A 12,909-nucleotide genomic window follows, 5' to 3' on the forward strand; every position below is an offset into this window, starting at 1 on the left:
AGACAAATGGCTTTGCCTACGAGGCCACCCTGCCTGTTTGTACTTGCCCACCTTCTAGCCCACCTTCCCGTCCCAGCAACAAAACCTGGGCAAAAACTGTTTTCCCAGCGCTCTTAGGATGCAGCTCTGAGTTACTGGCCAAGGGTGTGTCATGGAGGTGTTGAGTGACCAAATCACATAAATTGGCTTGTTTGAGTTATCAGCCTCTTCTGGCTCAAAAGGCAGAGGTTTGTGCCACAAAGCTGTCAGATTCATGTATTGCTGGTGTTCACTGCCTGTTATACAGGACAATTTTTCTTCTTTTTTGTAAAGACGTCCATAAGCCACTCTTTCCTCTCTCTGTGTCCCCCACCCAAAATTCTGAGAATGAGTGGAAATATTGCAGAGACGGGGGGAAGCTTTTAATATTTAAGGCTGCAGAACGGAAGCTGTTGCATTAGAAATGGTCAAAGTTAAGGCTATGTGTGCAGTGTTAGATCCTTCTTTTGTGCCTGCTGCCCCGTCAGTCTTTGGTCTCTTGCATACTGTTTTCTTTTCTGTAAAACTTCAGGTATTTCAACAACACCAGAAATGCTGTAAAAATCATAGAGTAGTGCTAGATATGGTTATTGATGAGATTATTTTTTTCTCCTGCTGGCTTCACCCTTTTGTTGTTACATTTCGGTCTGTAACTTGACGATACTGCTTCTCTCTCCCATCTCATTGTAAACTGCCATTCCCTACCTTTGGAAAACCTACTTCAAATGTAACTGAATAAAAAGCAGTGGAGAAAACCACATTAGGAGGGGGGAAAAGGAAAGCAAATCCTCAGCTGCATGAAGCTGCCAGTAATGTTCAGAAGCTGACAATGATGAACTGTTCATCTTAGTATAAATAGTCTTCACAGTCTCTGTGTTTCTTGCCTTGTGAAACGGTACTCATTATTTTTTTCCCTTTTAAAATATTTGGTGATCACATCATTTACTTTGTCTAGTGTAAGCCTCTGTTGCAGTCGCTCTTCACTTTGCTGTACATGAAAACCAGGAGTCTACAGACGGTCTGGTGTGTGGTGAAATGAGCAGTTAACTGTAGCCCAGCCTGGTGTTTTGTGATCTGCCATGTATTTTACAGTGAAAACATCAGGATAGAATGCTGCAAAATTGACAGGTTTTCAATGACAGGGATTTTAATCTTTTTCAGTGTTTACATACTGAAGATGAGGACTTTGCCGTGACACAAAGACACTTCAGGAAGATTTCAAACAGCAGCAGCAAAAAAAAACTTCTCTTTGGGGATGAAAATGTATCATGTAGGCTGTTTTGTCATTTTAAAGTTAAAACATTTATTTTCCCAGGAGTGTTAGCTGAGGAAAATCTCATATTTTTTAAAGCAGTTAAGTAGCCAAGAAATCAATAATACGTATAAAATGTGTAATAAATGTTGACTTCTGTGCCTTTACTCCATGATACCTTGTCATACTTGAAACAGTGTCCTTGCATAGACTGAATACACATAATTTCTATTGGGTTTGTGAGAGGGTTTGTGTTTGGGAAGGTTTGTACTGCCCCATTAAAAAAAGAAAACAGTTGCTATTTAAAAATGATGAAACCTCTATCTCCTGATTATGATTTTTTGTAAAATAGCTTCACAAAAGAAAATCCATTAAGGAAATAGGTGCTGTGCTGCAGGAAATCTCAGCAAACCGAACTGCACAATGAAAGTTGTGTCTTTGGGTAATCAAAGCTGCTGCTGCTAGCTCCTGCTCTTTCAGGTTTCACTAATTGAAGTCCATTGACTTAAATCCATTGTTTGTATTAAGGAAGGGGGAGGGGAAGGAAAAAGAGAGGCTCTGGGGTTGGGGTTTTCTTTTTCCTTTTTTCTAGTATTGTCCCTGTCAACATGCCACAGTTTCATCTGAAACAAGGGATGCATGAAGCTTTTCAGTCTGGGTTTTGTTTCCCTGTATTTTTTTATATTTGTTTAATTTGCTGACTGGCAGCTCTAAAAAATCACTTAATCAGCATATCTGGCCCAAATACTAGATTTGACTTGAACATACTGACAGTGTCTTGGCTCATGGACAACTGAGACTGGTTTGAATTTTTGTTCTGTGATCTGTATAGGTAGAGGTGATGGAAGAAGAAAATAATCCGAAAATCTGTCTTGTTCCTTTCCCAACAGTGCCACAGAAGTCAAGCCCCAAATGCTTCTTTTGATCTCTTTTGTAACATCATGTAGCTTTGGAGAGTCACTTCTGACTTACAAGAAGTAGGAAGAGCTGCTTCTGTGGGAAGAGGAGCAGCTCTCTCATTCCACTGCTCAATTTTGCAGGCTTGTGTTTGAGTCACTTGGTCCTTTTGCCCTCTCTGAAGCACCAGTGTATTGCATTTACTTTTGTGACCTGAGGAGCTGCCAAGCAATGTAATCACATTGGCAGTTCTGTGTGACCAACACAGAAAGCTTCTTCTTCCTTTCTGAATCCAGGGAAGTCATCTGAGCTAGTTACTGTGTCAACAAGTCCTATCAAGATCCAAGATTGACTTACTACCTTATTTTTTTCCAGGTACTCCACATCTGCATTCTCCAAACTAAGCAGAGTAGGGATCCGACATCCTCCACCTCTTCCTTTCATTGGAAACCTGCTCTTTTTCCGTGAGGTAGGCTACATTTTTCTTTGTATCAATCAGAGTGATGGGAAGAGTGGATAGGAGGCAGGAGGAATTGAAGGGAATCCTTCATTTCACTGGTACCACCTCTTCAGGCATGTCCCTCTGGAAAGGACAAGGAAAACTCAGCTTTTTGAATGAATTGGTAGAAGCAGTTGTGTGTAAGCAGCTCTAATGCCAAGGTAACATAAACTTGAGGGAAAGAAAATGTGTAAGCTCCTGCAGCTAATTACTTGAGCTTTTCCAAGGAAGTTCATGCCCTCAGTGAAACAAACTTAGTTATGTGAATAGAGCAGATTATGTTAACTAGCCACAACTGGTTTGTTCTGAGTGGTTTTGGCTCCTACAACCTTTCTGTTTGTTTGCGCTTTTGCCGATTGTACACATTTATTTCAAAGCCTTTTATGTTGATTGCTCCCAAGCAGTAACTGGAATTAGGTACTGCTGAATTTTGTTGCTCTCTGCTGCAAATATTAGGGCTGTGAGGAAGAGGAAGTGGTGGCATTTTGCTTCTAGATTTTATTCCCTTATTTTTCTCATCCATCCTCTTTCAATAGACTGCTAATGCTGTGTTTTGTTCCTTGTTCCATTTCAGTGGCATTGCTGAGGGTCCAAGATAACTTAATAATGGGGAGCTGCCGTTTCTCTGGTTGGATCTTACAGTAAAATCTTTCCAGTGTGTCTCTGTTGCAGCCCAACAACTTTTCAGGAAATCTGGGCCAGCTCCATCTGCTGCCCAGTTTTCTCTGTTAAGTGCATGGTCATCGATATCCATGCTGAGATTTGAATTATTAATGAGAATATATTGCCTCTTACCTTGATCTTCATGGTGATTGTTCTGTCGATACCTGACTGATTATTAGGTAAAACCCTTTTAAATACTAGTTTTACATGTACATCTGATTTCATTTAGAAAATAGCATAAAAGGTAGACTTAATCTGCTCTAGATTAATTTGAGCTGGAATTGGCAGGGTGACTTTAACTTACAGGGGATTCTGGTGGTATGGGATATGGACCTGTTCACCTTCACTCTTTGGGTTTCAAATCAGCTGGGGGGCAGAGAGCCACTCATTCTGTAGCTCCTTAGTGGTGAAATCCAGATATCATTACTTAGCTGCTAACGCTTGCTGTTAGGTAAAGGTACCTAGAGACCAAGTTATTTCAGTATGTTTTAGATAGGCATGCCCTGTACCAGCATAGAAGTGTAAAGATTTTGGGAAGTTACCCAAAATGATCATATGATCTCTTAGGCAAATTTCATGACTAGAATAGCATTCATTAAATTAACTTAAATCAGACTAATGCAAAAAAGTTAACCTTAATTTTACTGCCTTTTAGGAAGAAAAATAAAGGTAGCTGAGAAATTGTATCTTGGGGGATACCAAGAAACAACTGTTTTGAAATGGAGTCGAGTGGTGCAAAGCCACAAGCACTGCCAGGCTGCAAGTCCAGCACTCTGGCATTTCACCACCCATCTTCTCTACCATGCTATCACTGCCAGTAGGAATGGGCAGGGAGGAGCCCAGGCTCCTGGTAATTTTTCTTCCTCCTCTCGTGTATTTTGCCATTTTTTTCTGGATGTGCTCCTGGGGCTGATTTCCTAGAATAGTGCCCATAGCAAGGAGCCGTAATGGGAGCTCTGCTTTTGTACTGCAAGCTCTTGTCTATGAGAGCATTTTCAGGGACACAAGTGCCCTCACTGCAGTCAGTAGAGGACGTTGTCCACTTTCTCTTTCCCCCATGTGAGAACCAGGGTTTGCCCATCACCTTCCTGGAAATAGGGATGGTTTTAGGGGCTTAGCTGTGAGGGACACTGCTGTGCATCAATACAGGCTTGTTGGGGTTGGGTTTACTTTATATACATTTTTTTTAAATAGGAAGTAAAAAAATGTTGATTTTTTTTTCTATTGCTCCATATATAATATTAAGAAGTTCTTGCCCTTCCATGTTTATGCAACCATTCTCTTTCCACCAAAATAGCTGTTTGGAGGGTCTCCCTTTAAAACAGGCTGGCTCTTTCTTAGTATTGCTAGTCTTGTGCAGGGAAAACACATGAGCCACACTCCCATTAAATCATCAAACTAGTGCTTTTCAACCACGAACATTTATTTCAAAGGAATTAATGAATGATGACTAAGAGGAATGAAATGATATGTGCCGTATGGGAATCTGCATGTGTGTCATTTGTACATTTTCAGTGTTGAATTTGGTCTGCAAATTAACACAGGCTGAAAAGCCCTGAACACAAGTGAGATCTGGAAGACAAAAGGAAATCAAGAGGCTTCAACATATGCAGCCTTGCAGTCCAAAAAGTGTCCTCATCGTATGGATTCAGGCTTTTCTCGTAGAATATGTTTGCTAGAAATGCAAGGAAAAGAAATAAAGCAGGAGAGGAAGTCCCTTTGACATAACAGAGTAAATCTATGACAGGGAGTTTAAGAAAAAACATTAAATGTTAAAAAATCTTACCAAGATTGTATAAGCAGAATTTTACAATTTGTAGTGGTATAAATTCAAGGGTTTGCTTGTCTTCTCCCTTACTTGGGTGTAAATCACTTCTACTGAAATAAATGGAGTTTCCTGTTTTGCTGCACTGTGCATGTAATCAGAGCTTCAGGCCTCATCTATTTTTTGCAATTCTTCTTTAAATGTGCCTGAAACAAAGGAACAGTGCAAGCAGGATTTTACCAGTAGTGCTGGGTTGTGGGGTATTTAATAAACTTTCAAAGGTATTCTAAACAATAAAATATTTTGTTCATGAGATCTTTATTTGTTTTTAAGAATTATTTCAGAGATTTCTTGAACAGTGTATTTTCTTTGAGTAAAATAATAGTAGCTGTTAATGTAGTGTCTCCGAGAGAGGAAGTGTGGAAAGTAAAGGGGCTAAGGAAAATGCAACAGGAAAGAGCTATCTCCATCACAGAAAAGGAGAGTTTAAGAGCTGACTTGGGGAAAACAAAGTTATTTTACTGTAAGTCACCCTTCTCTCTCAAGTAAAATAAAGGGAGATAATCACACTCTGAAACTAAAACATATCCAAGTTAATCAGCTTATCTCAACAACGGGAAGATAGGAAATTATTGCAGTTCTGCAGCTGGGAAATTATCTGAGTCCAAGGTATTAGATTAAAAATTCTTCCATTGCATGAGAACAATTTGTGGTGGGTAAGTCTGACGTAATAGTAAATATGATTAGGCTGCTTTAAAAAAGCAGCATGTTCAATTTTTTCCAGTAACTGAGCAGACTTGCAGCCGACAGGCTGCTGTTTTGCTACAAATTCCTGACTGTTTGCTCACCTCTCCATGTGCTGCATTTTTCCTATAAGTCTGGAAAAACATGAGGGTTGTTTGTGATAGCTGTGTAACGGTTGACACAGGGGTATACACAGCATGGACTTTCACATGTGGATCTCTATGGGCTTTGTAGCAGCAGGTTGCAGAAAAACTAAACCAAACTCTTTTATTAGCCAAATTCTCAGGCTAATGATTTTATTATGTGACAAATGCTGAAAACTGAGAAGCCACATATCTGCATCACCCTTTCTCTCTGGCAAACACTCGACCTGTTGCTATGGCTGTGCTGTGCTTTTCTCCCCCTTTCCCTCTCCTTTCCTAACATGACAGCTATGCTGGTTTTAAATGTCATTGGCTCTGACATTTGCAGGGCCCTGGTCGCCTGGTTCTGTACCTGCACACGCTGCTCCCTACTCAGCCTCCTGGAGAGCCACACTGTGCTGCAGTAGTTTGGGGCTGCCCTGATGTTTTGGGGTGGTGCTGGGTGTGCGGGTTGCTGGCTGGTTTTGGTCCTTGGTAGGTGGGATGTGCAGCTGAGTGATGTGCTTTGGGTCCTTACAGCGGCGTGATCATGTGTTGCTTTCTTCCTATTACTCCTAGCAAGCTCCAGTGATGCTTTTGACTGTCTGTGTGCTTGCATCCCTGCCTTGCATGTTAATGAAAGACATCCCTCTCTTTAGCCCCTCTCAGCTTGGACAGGATACCCTTTGTTTACTCTGTTTATTCCAGTCTGGCCTACTTGTAGATCCTGGGCTACCCCGGAGCGGCCCATTTCTGCTGAATGGAAGTGGGGGCTGTGTGGGTGCTTTGTCTTGCTTTCAGTTTGGGATCTGGCTGGGCTATGTTGTTTTATGGCTGATGGGTGGGAGTGGAAATGGGGGGAGTGCAAGGAGGAAGCCGAGAGCAAACATATTTTTTTTTTATCTTCACTACACATCTGCCAAAAGCATCCTTCAAGTTGGACGTAAAGGAAAATAAAAGGCAGAGTTCTTGCAGGAATGAAATTACCCCATGTTTAGTTTTTAGCCTAGAAAGCACTGTATGGGTGCTTAGAGAGAGACGCTGCAGTGTTTACTGCTCTGGAATTTAATGACACAGCATTCAAACCTAAACAAGGTTGGAGAGAGGCAAACGGTGAGGGGAGCAAAAAGGGGGCAAAGGGAGGAAAAGGAGCTCTCAGGCTCTGGACCTGGATTGAATTACAAGAATAATATGACTTATATTGACAGTGAAAGCCTGCATATGGTTTTGTGTTTCTTTGTGAAGATAAACAACAGAAGAATGAGATAGGGAGTGTGTGTTTGCAACTTGATAGCTATTTGTGTGGAACCAGAAAGGTTAGCTGTGGCATCACCAACCAACCTGTCTACCTCCCCAAGATGCCTGTGTACATCTGCTGTGGGCTGCTGACTGCCAGAACAGACCTCTTGGGGTGATCCAGGTCTTCTCTTACATCCTGGGAATGCCACCATCCTAGACTGGGAGGCATGTACATGTATGTGGTGCAGATCCAAACCTAGCCATTTCACTGTCTGCAACAGGAAGAAAACCTGGGGTTAGACGTGGGTTTGTATTTCTACATCTATAAAGCCAGTCTTTCTCCCCTTTAAAGATGTGTATTTTCCTAGTTTCACCTGATAGTCTATGTTACCTTTGATCAGATGTTAGCATTGTCAGATAACCTGACAAAGTTGGTTCAGTGTCTCTTTGTGGGAACCTAAAGCAGGAAATCAAGACATTGAGACAATTGGCTGTCTCCCACTTGACTAAATGCTGTTTGCAGCCTTCAGCAAGGATCTCAGTTTCCGAGATGAGCATCAGGCAGAGCTGTGCTGTAGCTCACCCCAGCTTGTCCCTGCACTGGTGGGGGTCTCAGGAGGGTGAGCCTGTGTCCGGGAGCAGTGTGTGCACCTCAGAGACCCTTCTGTAGAGACACTGTGTCCTTGGCTTCTTTGCACTTGCAGTGTTTCCCATAACTTGTTTGCTATGAATGTGACATCAACTTTAAATAACATTTATGAATGCTGAGACAGTGTTAGGGTGCACAAAGCAACCTGTAGGTTTCATGTGATAGAAAAAGGGGATGAATCATCACTGCCTTACTGGTAAATAATGGTGACCTATGCAATGAAGGTGGTAGTTGTCATGACAGATGCCTTTGCTCTTCTGGACTATACCATTCTTCCTTTGAGGGAACAAGCAATTCTTTTTTGTATTACAAAGAACGGTGTGGCTTTTTCCTAGAGCAGCTCTAACATTTATTTTTGTGCAGGACTGTGTGAATGCTTCCCATAGATCTTGGCAGCTACCTTACAAGGAGATGTAGACCTCATTGATGACCATCATCATGGTTTTGGTATCACTTAACCCATGCTTTGGTTGTTCTTTTTGACACACTTCATGCCTGCCTTATTAAATGCTGCAAGGGGGGAAGAGGTAATGGTTGAGGAAACTGGTAGCTCTGAAGTGGAAAGGGGATGATGTCTGTGGCAGCACAGCGAGTGAGAAGAGACTCCCTGATCATGCTCCTGGCTTTCCTCATACTCTGTGTTTGGGCAAATCTGACTGGGGCACAGCTTTCTTCTTTTCTAGGTAAGCAAATCTCTTTCTTTTTCTTCACCTTGAGCCTCTTTTATCCACCTGCAAAATAGTAAAGGTGATGCTCTGGAATAGACAGGTCTGCTTTTTGGTCAAGTTATGGTGAAATAGTTTTGACAACTTCTCTGGGGCCTGTTAGACTTGGGGAAGCTGATATCACTGCTGTCTTGAATGGACTGGGATGCTCCAAGGCCAGAGGGAGTTCATATTGTTTTGAAATATTCACAGAGGAACTGGGGCTGTGAATTAATGCCAGGCCTGAGTTCTGGCCTATGAATGAAAGTATCTGAGTGCGGTGGTCCCAAGATAACAGCACTGAAGGATACTTTGCTTCTATGCCATCCTTGACCACTGTCCTCTGATGGGTTTTTGGTGGCAGCTGCCATATGACTACTCAAGATCAGTGACAGCAGAGGTATGCACCATTAAAATGACACCTGGCTCGTGAGAATGGTCTAGGGAAGTTTGCCACATGTTATGTCTTTTGGAAAGTATATTTGCACGTTCATCATTATCATTTGCACGTTCCAGAGGGTTGCACATAACCCTCTGGAATTTGCTACGCAGCCTGCTCTTCAAGCAGTGTGTACTGCTAAATTAAAGCCAGCTCTGGCCTGACATGCTGCAGCAGTAAACCAAACAGCTGAGCTACACAGTGTTTGGGCTGAGAGAATGGGATAATGTGTAGTTGCAAAGGTAGTAGCTTACAGGTAGAACCAGTGAAGTCACAAACTGGACTTTACCTTGAGCTCCAGAAGAAGTAGGGATCCTCATCTTGAAAAGCAGCAAAGTAGGGATGTTTGAACAGGAGGATTCCAATAGCTGTTGTAGTAAACTCAATGAGCTTTTACATGTGAATGTGAAAAAGCAGGACTATTTATTGAATGTGACTGTCTTCTCTTCAGCTTTGCCTGTAGTTGAGCTGGCCTGGAAGGAGAGGGGTTGGAATAGATAAAATCTTGAAATTAGGAAAGAAAGCAACAGCGTCAAGGATACAATGAATAAGAGCAACTTTGTTCCTTTACATGAAATTGTAACTTGCTCACATTACCTGTCAATTTGGAGTTTGGAACCATTCTGTGCTGTTCACCTTCTTATTGCATGTGAAGAATGCCACATCCAGAAGTCCAGTTCTTCTATGTCAGCAAGACCAGTATGTATAATAATGGCCAGGGATCAGTTGTAATGCTAAAATTATAGCAGGCTCAGATTGGGTATTGTGAGCAGTTGTTATCCATGAGCCAACAAATTTAGCAGAGTCTTAACTTCATTAGCAGTGTCTAAACGCATTAGCCATATGCTCCTCAGCATATGGGTAAATACATAACAATTTATTTTCATTATGGTTTTCTTACAAGTGCTACTAACCCAAGCTCCACTAGAAATGTTTACAGCATAACATGTCTTTTCAGATAAGAAGCTGGCTTTCTGTACAGCAAGTCTTCCTGAAAGGTTGACAAGCAAGATACTTCCCTGTCTTTTCTGGGAATAGGCAGGTACAGCTGCTGTGGGTCTGAGCTGCTGCATCTAGATAGGCTTGGTTTCTGCAAGGCTTTGTATTAAAATGAATAATAGAAGGCTTTGGAGAACTGCCTGTTCAAACACGTGCTGGTAAATCCCTGGTATTCATTGTGTGCCTGCCTTCTGGTTGCCTGTGATGTGCCTGTGCACTTTGGATGGCATCACCACCCAGTAGCTTTATAAGACCCATGACCTTCTGAGTTCTTTCCACTTTCCGCCTTCCCAGGCAGGATGTAGAGTTGAAATATAACTTTTCCTAAGAGGTACCGAGTGTGAAATTAGGTCATACTCGTGGCCTGTAGTCAAATGGATGTGATGATGGAAAGGCAGGGCAAGTTTGTAGAGTGAGCACTGTGCAGGGCTGTGAGGGCTTCAGCAGCTGCAAAGTGGCATGGCTGTAAGCTGGCCATTGTGTGCTCAGTGTTCTCCTAATTTCTCAGAAATAAATGAAAAGCTATTTTCTGGAGAGCTTTTTATTTTGAATTTTTTTTTTTTTTGATAAGCATTTCTGCAGCTTGATCCAGAAACACGAGTTGCCTAGAAAGACACTGAAGAGTAAGACAGGACTGATCTTATTGGAGAGGTAGAAAGTTCAAAAGTTAATCTGTTTCTCCACAGCCTCAGAGGCCTTGGCACATGTCTAGATTTAGATGGTAATGCAAAACAAGAAACAACTAGAGTTGGAATCTAATCAGGGGTTTGAGACTTGATTGGGTTTTTATTGTGGCTATGTGGTTTTTTGGGTTGTCGGTTTTTAGAAAAGAAAAATCAACAGAAAGCTTAAACAAACCTGTGTGCTTTAAAAAGAAATGTATTTCAAATTGCTGTATTTTCTTTCTGTCTTTGTTGTCATACAACGCTGATGAATGGATGAGTGAATTAATTATAGTCTTGGGTTGTCCTTGGACTTTCGAAGTTTTCATTTTGTTTATTAACTATTAGCCTTTTTTCCTGCTTAGATTTTGTAATTTTGTAATAGTCTATGCATTTTAGGAGATTTATAATAAGGCAGAGGAAGAAGTAAAGTGTTCTTTGGACAGTTGTCCTGGGACAGTTTTAAATACTCAGGGAGCAAAAACAACTTGCTGAACATTAGTAACTTATTTTACATTAGTACAAGAAAATTGAAAATTATAAACAAGAGAAAAAGAAGCTGAGCTACATGTTTCAAAATATTCCCAACTATGTATTTTTTTAATAGAGTATGCAAGAAATAAACATTAAGATAATTGCAAAATAGTCTTTGCTATTTGCTGAATTTCCATAGGTTTTGTGTATTATATCTGATAGTATTATTTTGATTCTGTGTCTAGAAAATGGTTAACTTTCATAGACAGGATGATGCCTGGGTTGATTTAGGTAGGATTAGTAAAAGTTAGGGTAAAGGAACTATAAGAAGTTACATGCAATGATGAGTTGAAATATTCTCTGTGAAGTTGAGTGGGACTTTAAACATAGGTGTTATTCTTCTGCTGAATGGTGCTTTTCCTGTTCCACTCGAAAGGGAAAATATGGGGATTTTTCAAGGAATTTTGAATGAGTTAGAGATGGGAGCTCTGAGTTTTTAGATTGTGGTTTATTTTTCTTGTCTTCTACACATACAGGAAGGGTGAATTTGGCTTGCATTTTTACTGTATGGTTCAGAAGGTCATAAGACCCCTAGTTATAAGTCTTTTTAAGGATTTATTGACTAATAAAACACTGTTAATAAGGATATTTATGTTTTTGATCCAATCCTTAAATATTTTGTCTTGTGGACTCATGCTACAGTGTAAGTTCTCTTAGTTAATCATTTTATGATACACAAACCTACAGAATCGTATTCTAAACTTCTTATTTAGCTTCGTAGCTACTTTCATTTTTTCTATGTCTTAAACTCTAAATTTTCTTAATGTGTTTCTGCTTTAAGCTATATATCCACATTCTCATTTCTAGTACCTAAGTCTAGAAACCTTTTCTAAGGTTTCAGAACAAATCCTGTGTTTAATTCTAAGCTTTGGCTTACAGGCCCAAAGTTCTGAGAATTCCCTGCATTTCAGATTCCAACATCTCCCCCTTCTTTTTGTATTAAGAATGTTCCTTTGATGGTTTTGTTCATTATCTTTTGTCTGTATCGGAATAGGTAAGGTATTTTTATAATGATGATGATAATTAAACTTAATTATCTATTTTAATTTTTTTTTATTATGGTGTAAGGTTTAATTTATTGGGTAGATCATTTAATTATGTTCTATCATCAATTTTGATTTTAGTTATATTTTCCTTTAATTGTTGTATGTTCTTATGAATGGATTTTGAATTATTAGATAGGTTTATGCAATATATTCCATCAGAATTTTCACACCTATGTTTGTGTACTAGTAGAAGAAACCTTATTGTTGTCCTGTTTGTAGAGTTTTATGTTTTACATTTTTGATATCTGTTAATAAACTACTTAATGTAAGAGAAGTAGTATTGGTTTGCTTACTTAACTAGTACCTGAATTTATTTGTTTTAGGGCTATTGTTGAGGTAAATTGAGGTAAAAATGTAGATGTAGAAAAGATGTTGAGGGAAGTCTCTCTTTGGACACACAGAGAAATGGGATGGTGAGCCCCAAAGTCATCCCTGATTTTCCTCTATTTACTTTTATTTCTGTATATTGAGAGGAAGCAGTGGGAACCTGTAAGCCCCAGAGAGGATTAGGGATGTTGTGGCTCTAGAGAGTAGTCTAGGAAAAAAGCACAAAGGAGTATGAATAAGAAATTGGTGATTGATACATGATTTTTGCAGAGACGTGAACACACCTTCCTTGATCTGTTAATACGCTGCAACATGTGGTACGTTGTGAAAAGTGTGTGATGAGGCAGAAG

General features: G+C 40.3%; 1 protein-coding gene across 2 annotated transcripts in view; it reads left to right on the forward strand.

The window, feature by feature from the left end:
* The window catches only part of TBXAS1 (thromboxane A synthase 1), a 227,858-nt gene that overhangs the window by 49,308 nt on the left and 165,641 nt on the right, over positions 1–12,909 (forward strand). The window contains exon 2 of one of the 2 annotated variants that reach the window (XM_041398879.1): positions 2,543–2,636. The exons of the other annotated variant lie outside the window; for it this stretch is intronic. Within the exon in view, the coding sequence (XP_041254813.1) occupies positions 2,543–2,636 (94 nt within the window). The remainder of the gene's footprint in view (positions 1–2,542; positions 2,637–12,909) is intronic. 2 annotated transcript variants of the gene reach the window in all.

Source organism: Onychostruthus taczanowskii, unplaced genomic scaffold, assembly GCF_017590055.1.
Source record: "Onychostruthus taczanowskii isolate IOZ18803 unplaced genomic scaffold, ASM1759005v1 scaffold15, whole genome shotgun sequence".
Classification (NCBI taxonomy): Eukaryota; Metazoa; Chordata; class Aves; order Passeriformes; family Passeridae; genus Onychostruthus; species Onychostruthus taczanowskii.